The 16,142-nt window shown below is 42.0% G+C and overlaps 1 protein-coding gene across 1 annotated transcript in view; it reads left to right on the top strand.

Annotated features, from left to right (window-relative positions):
- The window catches only part of LOC145414087 (glutamate receptor 1-like), a 234,664-nt gene that overhangs the window by 165,321 nt on the left and 53,201 nt on the right, over positions 1-16,142 (top strand). The window contains exons 8-11 of the mRNA XM_080283682.1: positions 492-602; positions 768-879; positions 3,536-3,630; positions 14,817-15,062. Coding sequence (XP_080139808.1) covers positions 492-602; positions 768-879; positions 3,536-3,630; positions 14,817-15,062 — 564 coding nt within the window. The remainder of the gene's footprint in view (positions 1-491; positions 603-767; positions 880-3,535; positions 3,631-14,816; positions 15,063-16,142) is intronic.

The raw sequence follows: 16,142 nt of genomic DNA, 5'->3' as shown, positions 1-16,142 counted from the left end.
AATAAGGGAGAGAGGGAGAAAGGTTAGGAACGAGAAAAGGAACGAGAGAAGGTGTAAGGAAGGAGGAGAAGGAGAGGGAGAAGGGGTTGAGGAGGAGGAAAGGGAGAAGGAGAGGGAGAAGAGGTGTGGAGGAAGAATGAGGCAGAGGGAGGAAGGAAGGGGGAACTTTCCAGCCGTGTGTACATCGGCAAATTTCATTCAAGTATTTCTTCCCACACCTGGCTTGACCCCGTAGGCCGCCTTCAGTCGGTGACATTATCTGTGAATCTCCCTCTTTATCTGTTACTCGTCTTATGACCTTTCTTTGCCACGTTAATGTCCTTTCTAGTGCATAATTACTCGTCTCCTTCGTTTGTCGTACATACACGTAGTTAACCTTTAAAATTACCACATTCCTCTGCCGTTATCATTTTCTACCTTGTCACAAGGCTTTTGTTGCCTGGCGGTAGATTATTTATTCATTCATTCGTTAATTTTTTTCTCTCTTTCAGATCGGGACGTGGAGCGACACACGAGGACTGGAAACAGTGGCGGTCAAGTACACGAGCCACATGACTGACCGGGTGATGGCTAACAGATCTTACATCGTTACATCCATATTGGTGCGTCTCTCTCTCTCTCTCTCTCTCTCTCTCTCTCTCTCTCTCTCTCTCTCTCTCACTTTATGAATGAGGACTTTTATATAAACGAGTATTAAACAGTTGAAAGATCAGTGTGATCCCATTTTCCCTGAGATAATATAGCGGCTCCGTATTCTCTCATCACAGGAAAAGCCGTTCTTGATGCTAAGGAAGGACGGTAACTACACTGGCAATGATCGTTACGAGGGATACGCTAAAGACCTCGCTGACCTCTTGGCATCCTTCCTCGGAATTAACTGTGAGTACAGTATATGAGTTTGGGGGCTTGTGCTGGAAAATGGGAAGGTATTAGAGGATAACGTAGTATTTCTGGGGTATCTTAGGTAAATTTCTGGGAATGATCGTTACGAGGGCGAAACTAAGGGTCCCGCTGACATCTTGCCCTGTTTCCACAGAATTATGTGGGAGTATTTGATTTTTCGGTGTATTTAGGGGGGGGGGAGAGTAAGTTGGAGAGCTTCGTATCTTTATCCATTCTTTTTCAAGAGGTATTTGTGTAAGCAGATTTCTATTCAACATAAATACTCCATCTTTTTGTGTTGGAGGAAGAAGAAGATATACTGATTTTTTTTTTTTTTCTGAGAATTCTTGGTTGTTTTTTTGCCTTCCATCTTACCAAAGATGTAAGGAAGTTACCGTAGTTGAAAAAGTAAAAAGTTTTGTGTTTTTACAATACAGGAGGGACTTTTGTAATTTTCAAACTCCATCATTCTGTAATACACTATTTTTTTGGTGCTTCGCTTGAGATAGATACTGTTATGCTGGTAGGATTAGGCTAGTGTTTTATATCTGGAAATGCGAGGAAACTTATAGAAATTATGTTTTGTGGCATAGGATTAGGTTAATGTTTGTATATTGAGATACAAGGAACACCCTGGAAATTTCGGAATGTGTGTTTTGTTTACTTTCTTTCCTTAGGAATTAGTTCATGTCATTATTGCTGTTCTGTATTTAAGTGCTTTATTGCATGGGAAAATGTGAGTTTTGTCCTAGGCTCTAGAATGTGCATTATTGCATCACAGTGTGAGTTCTCTCCTGGGCTTGAGTGTGTTCTGGGCTGCCAGGGGGGGAGGGGTATTTAAAAAGGACCTGCCCCGCTATCAGTTAGCCAAGAGTGACAGATGGAGTGGGTTGTGTGCATGGGGATCAGTTCGTGTTTAGTCAGTGAGACAGAGAGTAGCGGACTTTTAGTTTGCATGCTATTGCGGGTCGGTGAGCGAGAGTCAGAGTCTGTAACAATCAGAGAGCAGTGAGAAGGTGCACAGTTAGTGATTCAGTCAGTGAGTTAGTGGTGGACGGACAGAGACAGAGAGAGTTATTGAGTCAGACAGGGAGAGATAATCAGTGAAGGATGGAGTAGTCAGAGTTAATAAGGGAGCGTCAGCGAGTCAGTGAATGGAAAGTGAACGAGTAGTAATGAGTGGAGGACAGAGTTATCGTGGGAGAGAAAAGTCAGTGTTTTGCAAGTGTGCCTCACCCATGCCAAGAAGGAATAAAGCCTAGAAGTGTTCATCGATCTTTCATTAACGTCGTAGCTTGTATACGCGTCGTTGTTGACGTACCTACGGTCCCAAAGGTATAACAATATTTGTGCATTTTTAGAGTCCTAGGAAATGTTTGCATTGTATGTCAGGATGGGGGAAGGTCTTGTGGTTGGTAACATGATGCGGTTCAGTTGCTAGGAGCAGATCGAAGTAGAATCGGCTCCACTGAGGACGAATTCTTCGGGGCGACCCTCTCACACTCTCTCCTTAGCTGCCCTCTGACACTTAATCAAATAGCTGTTTAACCAACAGTAATTGTTCCTTGAATGTTAAGGCGGTCACTGGGTGTGTAGGTTAGGAGATAAAAAAGGAGGGAGGGTTAGAACAATGTAAGGGGTGGAACAAAAAAAAAAAAAAAAGTACTCGATTTTAAAGTGTTGAAGTGGAAATGTCAGAAATAAAGAGATGTGTGTTAATGTTTTAGCTAACGTGGCCGCACTTTGGTATTATATTCATGAAAAATTCCTACCATTTTCTTTAGCTGAGGAAGTTTCTAGTTGAGCAAAAAGTTAATCGTGAGGTATCAATTCTTTGACTAGAAATATTTCTTAGAGCTGAATATAACCGTCTTGTGATTGCCTGTGCAGAATAAATGAAAGCGTTTATAGATTGTGAAAGTGTTATTTTTGGAGACATATTCTTTCTTTACTGGCAGTTATTTATTATTATTTGTTATAGAGTTCGACGTGCAGGAGATATTTATTGTGCATTAGAGATTCCCTTCACTACAATGAGAAGGTGTTAGAGGGTAAAGTAGTATTTCTGGGGTATCCCACATAATTCTGAGGAAATAGGGCATCATCATCATCCCGTCTGTAACCTCAGACTATTTTGTTTAGTATAATGACTGGCATATCAGAGGGACAAGTGATTAAATTTGGATTTAAAAAAAAAAGGCCAAAGGTCAAGGTCTGAAAAACAGTTAAAAAAGAAAACAGGTTGCCTTAGTGGAGGTATGGGCTGTCAGTGTTCTTGTTTAATAATGGCATTTTTTTTTCGCGCAATGTAGGGTTTCCTTTCTGTCACATGGTTGTTATTGTATACGTGCTGCCTTCTTTCCTATTAATCTGTTTACTCACGCGTCTATTTCCCCCGAGACACATTGCAACGTGTTAAGGCTATATTGTATTTTCTCTTGATCACATCTTTGTTGTTGTTTCCTTGCCGATTTCCTCTTGTTAATGTACAGTACTTAGCCACAGTTTTTTTTTTTTTTTGTAGTTTCCCCTAGAAATTAAAAACTCTGAAGAACAATCGTTTTGCCCAGCAATTTACATATAATCATATGCTCTTATTCATGCTGGCTTATTTATCTGTTAACCTATTTACTCTCGGGATTTTTTTTCGCAGATACATTGCAACTCGTGAAGGACAACAAGTACGGTGGCCAGAACGATGGCCAGTACGGTGGCTGGGACGGCATGGTGCGGGAGCTGGTGAGACAGGTCAGTGTTGCCTTAATTTTACTTCAGTTACCCTCCATTGGTTTTCTCTTCTCCATTTTCTTTTAACTCATTCTCTCACATGATGTATTTGTAAGTCTAGTCTTACATCTCCGAACTAAGTTTATTCAGCATACAACTAGTGGGATTATATTGCCGTCATTAACCTCGCTTTACAACAAGTCTCCCAAACGGTGAATAAAAATCTTCTAAAATGAGAGAGAGAGAGAGAGAGAGAGAGAGAGAGAGAGAGAGAGAGAGAATCCCCCCAGGTTCCTGTATAAATAACCTGCCACCAAAAATTATTCTTGATGTAGATTACTGCCCTGCTTTTAAATGATAAAAAAAAAAATATATATATATATATGATAAAAAAAACACTTATAGATTTATTTTTGTTATAAAATGTGCAACCTAATAATCCTCTTTGAAGAGGAAGAGGAAGCGTCAGTCAAGTTAGTCTCTCTCTCTCTCTCTCTCTCTCTCTCTCTCTCTCTCGCGATGCAGGGTCAGACAGAATTGACAAATTGGATGGGTGGATAGATAAATGAATATAGATAGGTGTTTGAATAGATAAATAAAGATGTATTTACCCTGGGTCCATCTCACAAGCATTAGTCAAAACATTTCTCTTTGATGAGAAACCCAGAAATCTGATAACTTAAAACGTGTTATCATTGTATTAATGATAAATTATTTATGTGGTGTGTACTAAAGACCTTATTATTTCTACTACCGTGAACTATCATTATGGGGAGTGTACAGTATAAATATACTGTTCGCAGAAACTCTTAAATTACCAATAGTAACGTGTTTAGATCATCATCATCGTAATGTATTTAGACCATCATCATCATCATCATCATCAACAACAACAACAACAACATCCCGCTCTTTTAACATCTGCAGGTGGGGTTAGGTTGGGTACAGCAAGCGAGGAATAGGAAAAAAATACGTTTAGTCGGAGAACTAATCAGCAGTATGCTCAAAGAAGTGGGCTGCATACCCATTCATTCACCATGCAAATCCCAGGAATCCTTACCTTAATATAAATAATGTAAAAATATATAATAACATAAGGTAATAATATATAAACTGTGAATTCAGCATTGTTTGTGACAGTTTGTGTAAAATAGTACCCGGGTTATTCGTGAAGAAGCCAACTCGAATAAACAGAGCCCCAGTTCTGAAAATATTCTATAGAGAAAAGGAAAATAATATAAAAATATAAAGCAATGAAATGAAATAGTAGTACATAATATATATAATACACAGAGATTCACATGTGTATAGACAATATATTTATCAGGGTTAATGGTGAAGGTTACCTAATTTCCAGTGTGGATCTAGTTTGACATTTGTTTGGTGTACTCCGCTAGTGTGACCGTGAGCGTGAGTGAGTGGCCTGAGGTCTGTGTCCAGCTGTTTTAGGGAGAATGTGGCTGCTTTGTTTGACCAGGATATGATTTCACACTTGGAAGGTATTTATTTATTATGCATAGCTGCTGTTTACCGGCACATTTATGTTAGTCATGAATTAGAACTGTTAGGGTGCTCGTTATACCAGTCTGGTAGTTAATCGTAATTATCCTATTGTGTAGCCCCAGTTACTACATAATGTTTTTATAACTGTATAGATATGTGGAGGCATGTCTTAAAGTGCAAGGGTTAAATATTCTGTTGTAATGTAATAATATGCTTTCAGTGGTATGAGCTCGACTCAGTCTGTTGGTTCCTTCGGGGATGGAGATAATTGCATTACTCTCCTCTCAGGTGATACACAGCAAATGCGGAATCATTGGCTTTTGTTGGTCAATTATCGTGATTACCTTAATTTTCACTTTTATTATTTACGATTTTTTTTAAATTCAAGGAAGAAAGAACCAAAGGTCAGGAGCCCACAAATTGTTTCCTCCAAGAAAAAACAAAAACAAAATAACAGAGAGGCACTACAGTTTATATGTTTAAGTGCTAGTGATTTAGTCCGTTAACTGAACTATAGTGTTACAATGCATAGCTGCAGCCAGGAATACCGTACCACATCACAGACAATCCATCACCCACAACACTGTACTCAGAGGAATGTGTTGAGGTCTTGCTATCTCATTATTGGGTTTCGAGTATGATCGCTCGATGTCTGCCTGTTATCACAGGCGAGTCAACAGACTGGTGTCCGTAAAATACCCTTATATTGATTTAAAGTTATTTTCTGTCACTGTTTTGCCGGGTTTTTCTTTCTTCACGGAATGATTATGTGAAATCTTTCAGGTCGAAACTTGTGTGAATGAGCTTAATTTACGGCAAGACATATCTTTCATCTGGGGACTCCTAATGCACTGAAGGAAGAAAATATGCACCACTCAATGTCAGACACTGCTGTGAAATAACACCCAGATGTAATGAGGAGACAGAGAAGAAAGGGGACGAGAGGAAGAAGATAGGAAGGTGGGAAGAGGGAGTGTAAAATGCCAAAAGATGGAATAAAAGGAGGAGGAGAAGGAGGAGGAGAGTAGGTGGACAAGGAACAGAGAGATGCCGAAAAAGAGGAGATGAGGAAGTGGAGGAGTTGGAGGAAGAAGAATGTAAGGGAGGAGGAGGAGCAAAATAAGGGGGTAAAGGAGCAGAGGAAAGGTGAATAAGAACAGAAAAACAAAGGAGAGGAAGAAAGAAAAGAAGTGGAAGGTAATGACGATGTCACGGGGTTTTTGTGACTAAGCAAAATTAAAGAATAATACTCAATAATACTTGATACTTTAAAATGTTGCTTGAGAACAAAGGACAAAGAATTGACTTGTGAAAATCAAGCAATGATTATGCCGGCTTACTTCGCCGATTCTCTAAGGACGAGAATATATAAACTTTCTCAACAGTACACAGCAGAGACTAATTACTCACACGTGCTGTTTATTGGTACTGTTAGCCTCTGGAGAAAGTGACTCCACCCCTGACAATCAATAACTAATGCTATTAACCCCTAAAACGCAGGGCGTTGCGTTTGCCACGCTCGCCAAAAAGGACATAACGGTGGATCGTCGCATTTGCGATTCGAGTTAATTTTGAATAAACACGGGCAACGATGTTCCAGCTGGTATTGTCTATCAGTACCACCACCCTTTAGCTACAATTAGCATACTTTACCTTTGTACTACTGACCTCCGTTGTTGCCAAGTATCGCGTTTTCCCCCCCTCCCCCCCCACCACGGCCCGGCCAGCCTGGCTGTGATACATGGCAGCTTTCTGACTGCTCAGAACTGTAAATCTGTGCTCTCCTCTCACAAGCAGTTTATGCTTATAGGAAACGCTTGTCTCCCCAGTTGTCACACTAGCTTTTTTCGCACGGTTTGCCCCTGTTTAGCGTCAGTTTACCGCAGGCTTTCAAAGTGACATTACTCGTATGGCGAGTTCTAGCTCTTCTGAGTCAGTGCTAGCAGCCGACAGGAACAAGAATAAAGTGACGGGCGTCAGGCAGAATAAAAAGCACGCTGCAGTGATCTTTTGGGAAGTAATATGATTGAAAATAATGTAGTATATGTGTTTTTAGCCGTGAAAATGGAAATGTTTGTTGAGTGACGGGAAGACCGCCGCCGCGCTGCATGTCGGCCATACGCTTCATTGATTTTAGCCTTATTTTCAGTGCTTATTGTACAAATATGGATTCCAAACTACCTGTACGTTGTAGTATAAAGTTTACTGTGACAGAATGAAGCTGTGGTAGAGGGGAAACCGGGTTGCTGGAGGTGTGAAAGTGAAGATTTTGTTACCCAACTTTGCAAGTCTCCACAAGTTCTTGGGTAGTCCACGAAGGCTCAACACCTGTCTCTGGAGAAAGCCGAATGTAAGTACTATCTGCCATACCAAGTATAATGCTCTAGGGTTAATCTCTGATTTTTGGCTAATATTTTCCTACAGGTACTCAGACCGCGATCGAACCCCGCCACCCGGGGGGGGGGGGGTCGGCTGTCCATTGTCTGCACATTTGGGGTTAATGATAAACAGGTTCTTGCTGGTGCATTAACTCCTGGTTGCTCAACGGATTTAAGTTAATAAAAAGGACTGGCCTAAGTACCAGTTATGAATAATGCAAAGCGTTTATGCAAACTAGGAGCTATAACTAAAATAAGCTTAATGTGGAAAAATAAAACACGAGCTTACAGTACATTAAGCTCAAGAGAAAAGAACTGTAAATTTATTGATTACAATGAGATAAATTTACGTTACATGTTCCAAAATGAATTCAAAATAAGAAGAACACACTCACTCTCTCACTCAAAAGCTAAACTCTTAAACCTAGGAAAAACGAAAGAAAAATACTGGTCAGAGAGTGGGCTAAGCGAAATGGACTGGGCGTTGTTGCTAAGGAAGGACGCTGCACACACTAAACCTCTTGCCAGTTCACATTAGGTGGGAATTCAGGAACTCGCTGGACAACGGCAGCACTGCTCCACACTGGGCCCAATCGAACCTGCTTCCACGACGCTCAAATCCTGACTGACTTCAAAATGTGAGAGAGGGGCGAGTGCCGGCCGTGCTTGCTAACGGCCAACGAATTTAGTGTGAGCGATACACACCCACAATAAATCACTCAGCGGAGGTGCTAATGTCGCACACAAAGACGATCACTTATGAAACAGTGAAAAATTGTTCTGAAAACACTCCCGATCGGGTGAATACATGGCGGTTGACTGAGTGATACATACTGGGATTCCACTAGAATTCGTGGTTTCCCACCAAAGTTCAATGTCACGAGTCTATTTAAATATAGGATCGCGCCAACTCGTGACATTACGCCCCATCAAAATCAAAAATTTTTTTCCTTGAGGATAAAATTTTTTTTCAATTTACATACATATAAATCCTAACTCAGTCACACAAGATTCACACTGTGGTGTGTGTGTGTGCTATCCTGCTACAGGAGAAAGTCACAGTCGCCAGTGAGTGAAAAAACCTCATATTTACGTTAATAAAAGCAAGCTTGAGGAAAAAACTCCGTGACGACGGTGAAAAATCCTGTACTCAGGTCAAACTGAGCGAAAAGTTTGCTACATTTACATAAACAACTAATTGTTATGTAGCATGATGTATGTAATACACGGTGTAGGCGTGACAGTTGTGGTGTAACTGTGCCTATGTGTAAAATCATGTAATAAAAATTAATAATAAAGAGACGACGAGGCAGAAGAGAAGAGGCGGCAGCATGTGACAGGGACGACCAGCTGATCTACATGACAATGCTGCACCTGCCACTTGCACCTGCGAAAGGAATCAAGGTGGAGCATCAAAAGTGTCATTTCTCTCTCTCTCTCTCTGCCTAGCAATCAGTACTTATGTTATTATTAACCAGGAAACATAGTCTTTGGATTTACAAATCTCTCAGAACTCTTGTAGTTTACTGGTTAATGCTTATTAACCAGGAAACATGCCAGTTCTTGAATTTACAAATCTCTGAGAACGGGCAGTTTACTAGTTAACCTAACATTATTAACCAGGAAACGTGTCAGTTCTTGAATTTACAAATTTCCTAGACCAAGCAGTTTACTGGTTAACCTAACACTACACTCATGATTAATTACAGAAAACTGAGAATCCCTACCCAGTCTTGGGCAGGTCACATTTTAACACCCACCGTGGGTGTGAACACTCATGTGGATAATGGGCATTCTCCAAGAATCCTCAGAGAGGCCCACAGCTCGAGACGTTCCACAAGGTGATTCATACACAGCCTCGGACTGTCTCTGCGAGGTTCTCAAACTTCCCCCTTAACTTATGGTACATATGTATGTACAGGCCCTGGACATACTGTGTCCTGTAGGGCCAACGGGTGAGACGTCAGATCTGCACCCCCTTCACCACTGCCCTCTCTCTCAACTGACTCAGAGATTATGGGTGTGGATTCAAACAGAGCAGGAGGGACATGTCCCTGATTAATGGTACATGGACACACATTGCAGGAATGCACAAAACTATCTATTTCTCGTCCCATCCCTGGCCAGAAAAAGTCAGCACAGATATGGCCCTGGGTCTTCCTTTTGCCCATGTGACCTCCTGAAGCTGAACAATGACCCCATTGTAACACTGCTTGGCAGTACTTAGTGGGAACAACAAACTGCAGTCCAACCACGCCCTAGGGTGTTCGTGATTCACAGTAGAGCCGTCCTTGTTTACGAAGGAACTTGGCTTGACCTCTCCCTGAATACTTTATCACTCTACCCTTTTGTTTCTTTCGCATGGCAGCAAGTGTCGGGTCAGACTGTTGTTCTTGAACAACTTGGCTACACATCAGCTCTTGCAGTGATTCAATGGTCACCGGGGTGACACAGTTTGGAGCCTCAGCCATGGCTCGTGTTACTGCAGCCGAAGTCTGAGTAGCATCATCTTCAGTGCAGCTATACTTGGCACCGGGAATATTGCCTATGATAAGGTCAAATAAAGGTTCTGGCATGACAACTGCGTCTGTCATACCAGTGTAAAATGGAGATGCCACCTGGATACGTGCCTCAGGGAACAATCTCACTGATCCATCAATAAGGTTAGCTTGGATCTGTCGACCTGTGTACTCCTCAGGCCGAACTAGACTCTGCCTGACAGAGCAACCTGAGGACCCTTTAACTCTCAGGACCTTCACAGGAATGCCTCCCATAAACCCTGGCTAAACAAGGAAGGCACTGTCACCTGTGGGAGGGCCTGTGGAGGAAGCAGCCAACCACTCATGAGGCTGCTGAATAAATGATGCGGCAAACATGGTGCCCTGAGAATTAGATACTTGAGGGGTCCTACTCACTGTCGGGGGAGATGGAGCATTGACCTCCTGTGGCAGAGCGTTCACTGTTGCTGGGGGACTAGAGAACTGTGAGGAAGTACCCATACTGCTAGGGACGACACCGCCGTGCTGCTGCTGAGGAACAAAGGCTGCGTTCGCCTCCTGCCTCTGAGGGGCTGGTGCTGAAAAGGATAGTCCCGACGGTCGGTTGCGTGGCTGATACTGCTGCTGGTTAGGGTACTTGTTGTACCTCTTCCACTCAGGCTTCTGAGTGTTTTGCCCCTGGTCCTTCTTCTGCGGTTTTGGACCTTGGCCATTATTCTGAGAATGGCCTTGTTGCTGGGGTTCAGTCTGAGATGGTTTCCCAGATTTATCAGCTTTCCTGTTCCAGGTATGCTGCTTGCGAGTTTGATATCCGTATGCAGTGAAGAATGCATCAGCCTTCTTCACCATTTGGCTGGCATCTCTTACCTGGCAGATCTTAAGCTGAGCCATAAGTTCAGTAGGCCACGACTTTTCTAGCTGCATGCGCAGCATAAGGTCAATTATCCCCTCACGCGTGGAAGGAGTTTCATCTTTCTCCATCCACTCATCTAAGTAAGCAGTAAGCCGGTCAAGAAACTGAACGGCAGTCTCTTTTTCCTGTAGACATGCCCTCATGAACTGACTCTTGGCGTCGTCAACTGTGAGACCATACGCTTTGACGAGTGCGGCCTTCATCATCTCATACGTGAGATTGTCTCCACGAATTCTGTGGAGAATATCGAGGGCAGGGCCCTCAAACAGGCTAAGAAACTGAAACCACTTAACTGCATCATCCAGCTGGTACAGTTGAGCCATATCTTCAAAACGAGCTATGTATGGCTCGATTCGCTCGCCTTCCCTTGTATGGAGGAAGCTTGATGTGTGGGGTCACCATAATATGTGCAGGGATAGCGCTCGTGGAGCTTGGGCCAGCTGCACCAGATGTGTCTGAAGCCAAGGAGTCTCGCTTGAGCTTCAAAATCTCAATTTCATGTTTTTCGCACATTTCTCGCTCGGGACGTTCATGTTCTCGTTCCTCATGCTGTTCTTGCTCATGTTCTTACTCGAGTTCGCGTTGTTTTCGCCCGCGTTCTACCTCGAGTTCGCATAGTTTTCGCTCGTGTTCTAACTCGAGTTCGCGTTGTTTTCGCTCATGTTTGCATTCTCTCTTGCGTTCCTCGCGCTGTTCTCACTCATATTCTCGTTCCTCACACTGAATTTGACGCTCTTCACGAGCATCATTTTCGCGTTGCTGGTCGTAATTAAACCGAGAGAGGACATAGTCCTTTATTTTCTCGGGGTCAGTAAGCCCCATATCTTTAGCTTCCTGTACATAGACCTTGGTAGTCATGATGCTAACTCAATCTAAGTGAACTAGAGACTCAGTACTGACTGCAATTTTGCAGAGAAAGATGCCAATAATCAAGAATAAAGAATATAGGTACAGGTTAGTGGTGACCAGTTTTATATAGTTAAACTGGTAAAGAAAGAAAATTAAACAAATTGACTGTGAAAACTATTATGTAAAATTAATAGAACTGAATCAATAATCACCAGTAAGATAGTGCCTATAGACTTTAACCCGCGCCGTCCCGGCGACGTGAATTAACGTGGCAACATTGCAAGGTCCCTAATGTGCACAATTTTCAATTTTCGCGAGTGATTTCGCGAGTGGTTTTTGGCACGTATACACGGGACACCTTCCTCTATTCCTCTACAAGATGCCAAGCAGGAACAATGCCTTACACCGCATAACCTCTCCCCCCCCCCTCTGCACACCATTGTCTCGGCAATTCACCTGTTACCAGTGACCTGGCCAATAAAGACATTCAGGGCCAGAGTGATTCCCCAATCGATGACAATATGGAGGACAAAGTTTACATAGCATTAGAGGAAGAAACAGTCAGAAATGATGATCAGGTAATGTGGGAAAAAAAAGGTCATGAATGGTGATGAGTTAGTGAGTGAAACAACGCTTATAATGCCTATATTACTGTTTGAAAACCAATATACTCTTGTACTACATATAAATTCGTACCAAGTAAATAAATAAAGACTGTTTATGAGTGGATAAAATAGTTACCCTCCCATAGAACTCGTTTTCTTTGGTGCCAGCCTGTTAGAAAACCCAGTCAGGTAAGGAAGTACTCGTACCAATATCCGGTATTTTAAACCTCAGGTGAGTGATTTCTTTATGAATTTTCGATGTTTCTCACCAAAAGCGGATGTTTGAGCCAAAAAAAAAAAAAGGTCCAAAAACGTTGGGATGGGGCAGGTTAATGATAAATACCTAAGTATGAGTGAGTGAGTATTGTCTCGTAAATAACTTTAGAGCTAGGAGTTAATATCCTGGAATGAGGTCACCAGATGTCACAGGGTTTTTGAAGAAATATGCAATATTAAAGAATAATATCCAATAATACTTGATACTTTAAAATGTTGCTTGAGAACAAGGACAAAGAATTGACTTGTGAAAATCAACCAGTGACTACTTTATGTCGGCTTACTTCGCCGATTCTCTAAGGACGAGAATTTATAAACTTTCTCAACAGTACACAGCAGAGACTAATTACTCACACGTGCTGTTTATTGGTACTGTTAGCCTCTGGAGAAAGTGACTCCACCCCTGACAATCAATAACTAATGCTATTAATGATAAACAGGTTCTTGCTGGTGCATTAATTCCTGGTTGCACAGTGGATTTAAGTTAATAAAAAGGACTGGCCTAAATACCAGTTATGAATAATGCAAAGCGTTTATGCAAACTAGGAGCTATAACTAAAATAAGCTTAATGTGGAGAAATAAAACACGAGTTTACATTACATTAAGCTCAAGAGAAAAGCAACCGTAAATTCATTGATTACAATGAGATAAATTTACGTTACATGTTCCAAAATGAATTCAAAATAAGGAGAACACAATCACTCATTCACTCAAAAGTTAAACTCTTAAACCTAGGAATAACGAAAGAAAAATACTGGTCAGAAAGTGGGCTAAGCGAAATGGACTGGGCATTGTTGCTGAGGAAGGACGCTGCACACGCTAAACCTCTCGCCGGTTCACACTAGGTGGGAATTTAGGAACTTGCTGGACAACGGCGGCACTGCTCCACACTGGGCCCAATCGAACCTGCTTCCATGACACTCAAATTCTGACTGACTTCAAAATGTGAGAGAGGGGCGAGTGCCGGCCGTGCTTGCTAACGGCCAACGTATTTAGTGCGAGCGATACACACCCACAATAAATCACTCAGCGGAGGTGCTAATGTCGCACACAAAGACGATCACTTATGAAACAGTGAAAAATTGTTCTGAAAACACTCCCGATCGGGTGAATACGTGGCGGTTGACTGAGTGATACATACTGGGATTCCACTAGAATTCGTGGTTTCCCACCAAAGTTCAATGTCACGAGTCTATTTAAATATAGGATCGCGCCAGCTCGTGACAGACAAGAGGGGACAGGAAAGATAAGAGAGGGAAGAGGAGGAAAAGGAGGATCACTAATAAAAATAATGATAATAGTGGTGGTCGTAGTAGTAGTAGTAGTAGTAGCAATAATAATAATAATAATAATAATAATGAGAGGATGAGGTGGATAAACAGTAATACTAAAAAGAGGAGATTAACTTAATTCCACCACAGCAACTTTGCTTGTCAACTAGAAACTGAAGTATAAGGATGAGGAGGATGTCTAACTTCCTCGAACTGATGGAGTTAATCTAGAATGGATCTAAAGCCACACTACATATGGCACAGTTTACCAGGTGGAACGTATGTCAAAATTTTGCGTGTGGAGATTTTTGGTAACTTAACCATAGTAAGGACATGTAATTTATGAATGAAACCTCAGCCTGTATAAGGAGGGACATGACTGGCTGAAGAGCTGAGCATTGAGAAAGATAAGTTCCTCCTTTACTGTACGAGTATATTCGTTAATGGCAGCCGCTATTGTATTGTAATATAAGCGGTTCCGTGGACTTAATGAGATATATAGTCTGTAGCAAATAAACAGATATCAATGTGTGTCGTGGGAAGAGAAGGGGTTGTGTGTGAAAGTGAATGAACTGTTTGTGTGTGTGTGTGTGTGTGTGTGTGTGTGTGTGTGTGTGTGTGTGTGTGTGTGTAAAAGGGGAGGATGGTGACTGGAAAGTGTTGGGGGTCTTTGTATGTCTGTATTTCGGTAAAGGGGGTTGGCGTGTGTGTGTGGGGGGGTATACTGGAGCATAACGCAAAACGGTTTGTGTATCAGTTATCATTATTAATTATCGGCATCACAGAGAATTGTCAGCATCACGATACATAACTGTTATGATGATGATGATTAATATTTTTGTTTTCTCCACTTTGCTTCGTTTATAAAGGCTCCAGCATACTTCCAAACTCATACATTATCTCTGGGCAACAGGAGGCGGACATAGCGATCGCGCCACTAACCATCACATCTTCGAGGGAACAGGTAATCGACTTCACCAAGCCCTTCATGACCCAAGGCATCTCCATCATGATCAAGAAACCCGCCAAGGAGAAACCCGGAGTGTTCAGCTTCATGTCGCCACTCTCCCACGAGATTTGGACCTGCATCGTCTTCGCCTACCTAGGGGTTTCCGTCGTCCTGTTCCTCGTCAGCAGATTCAGCCCCAGCGAGTGGAAGGTGAGCTACTTAGGGGAATGTGCTGGTGAGGTGATGTTTAATGTGATTAGGGAAGTAACTGCTGTCTATAAAGAACTGCTGAGCCTCAGTGGACGGGCTGTCAAGTTTATACACACACACACACACACACACACACACACAAACGCTTCACATCACCGCATCACTGCCAATAAAACTTTTTTTTAGGAGTTTAAAATCGACAGACACGTAGGAAACTTCGTCAGCAAATATACTGTATATTCAGTATACTAAGTGGTCGACCTGCTGTCACATGGAAAACAAAGACTGGCTGTTGGTTGATGCTCCCTTCAGATTCCAGTGCCATTATTTTTTCGCATCTTAACCACTTCTCAGATTATTAATTTTATTCTTGCTCCTCTCAGGCGACTTTATTCTGCATTAGGAGGAAAATCAAGTTTTAAAAGGGCACAGGGGGCTTTTTCTAACCCCATCACTATAGATGATTTCGTCAAACTTGAATAAAATCGTCTGGACTGAAGTTGCGAGAATAACACACAAAATATGTCATCAGCCCAGTGATATTTGCCGTTTACCTGTTACCATTTTCTTTTAATTACATCCGGACAGACTTTTCGACCTGGATGAGTTAGATATACCAATCCGTAATAGCATTGTTACTAGCAAAGCTCCCCTGAGCTGAATAAAATCGTCTGGTTGTCGCAAGAACTGAATAATGTGTCATCGTAATCACTTGTAGCTTAGTCTATCAGCTAATAGGCAGTTATATTGTTACAAGAGTCCAGTAGGAGTTAATGAAAGTTATGTGTGACGCTTGCAGATTGAAAGTGCAACACGTTATGGCAAGATAAGCTGTAAATTATATACGGTAGCCGAAAATATCGTAAGAAACAGCTTCCCTAGTATTAATTTTGGGACTGTTTTTGATCGACATTTTCAGAATGCTAGGTACTGAAGACTGCATGTGAACCAGTCATGTTAAAATGTTGCATACAGGTTTGCTTGTCTTACCTATCAGGCATGGTCTTTGGCATGCTTCAGTAGGGTGTTCCGAATCAGCTTTGGAACACAGTGAAAAGTTACTGATCTGAGAATATTTTA

Source organism: Coenobita brevimanus, chromosome 1 (assembly GCF_032717465.1).
Source record: "Coenobita brevimanus isolate Jiangsu-jjx chromosome 1, ASM3271746v2, whole genome shotgun sequence".
NCBI lineage: Eukaryota > Metazoa > Arthropoda > Malacostraca > Decapoda > Coenobitidae > Coenobita > Coenobita brevimanus.
The sequence above is the reverse complement of the archived record's forward strand: the minus strand, read 5'-3'. Positions and strand labels throughout refer to the sequence as shown.